The sequence below is a fragment of the Galeopterus variegatus genome, unplaced genomic scaffold (assembly GCF_000696425.1).
Source record: "Galeopterus variegatus unplaced genomic scaffold, G_variegatus-3.0.2 Scaffold5845, whole genome shotgun sequence".
In the NCBI taxonomy this organism is placed as follows: Eukaryota; Metazoa; Chordata; class Mammalia; order Dermoptera; family Cynocephalidae; genus Galeopterus; species Galeopterus variegatus.
The window spans coordinates 140,419-140,952 of record NW_007731956.1 but is presented as its reverse complement, the minus strand read 5'-3'; the positions used below and the strand labels follow the sequence as shown (position 1 = coordinate 140,952).

General features: G+C 40.3%; 1 protein-coding gene across 1 annotated transcript in view; it reads right to left on the bottom strand.

Annotated features, from left to right (window-relative positions):
- Positions 1 to 6: 6 nt before the first annotated feature.
- PRKDC (protein kinase, DNA-activated, catalytic polypeptide) overlaps positions 7 to 534 on the bottom strand; it is a gene marked incomplete at its 3' end in the record, with an annotated part of 134,792 nt that continues 134,264 nt past the window's right edge. Inside the window, 3 exon segments of the mRNA XM_008590104.1 lie at positions 7 to 125; positions 196 to 267; positions 482 to 533. Of these exon segments, the coding sequence (XP_008588326.1) occupies positions 7 to 125; positions 196 to 267; positions 482 to 533 (243 nt within the window).

Here is a 534-nt window from a genome sequence, read left to right as displayed (position 1 = left end):
TCAGGTGTCTGTCTCCGATGCCGAGGATCCAGTGGCTGACACACATCAGAGCATGAGAGCTGGCAAAGTGGGAGCGGAGTGCCAGGAAGGCCTCAGGTCCTGTGCTCATCCTCACGAAGGCTCTCCTGGAAGAGAGGCACTGCCTGTGGCCTCAGCTGCACCACCAGCTTGTCTGGAGGTCAGGATGATACTTACTTTAAGAGATCAGCCGGGACTCTACTTTCTCTTTTTCTAAAAGACGTGACTGTTTCAGTATGATTAGCTCTCCTATGATTTAATAATAAAAAAATCTCATTAGAACAAAGTTCTCATGACTTGAAGTTTAAATTTTAAAATTCTTTGTTTATACTGAAGCTTCAATGTCAAATAACTAGATTTTGATGATCTCTCTGAGGCAACGCTTCCTAAGAATAAAAAGTAAATATACAACTTTGAGAAGAATTTACTAGTTAATACAAAGGAAAATCAAAAGGAAACTTACTTATACATAAGCATGTATGCTCCAACATCACGTTTTCCTGACATTTTTGTCAA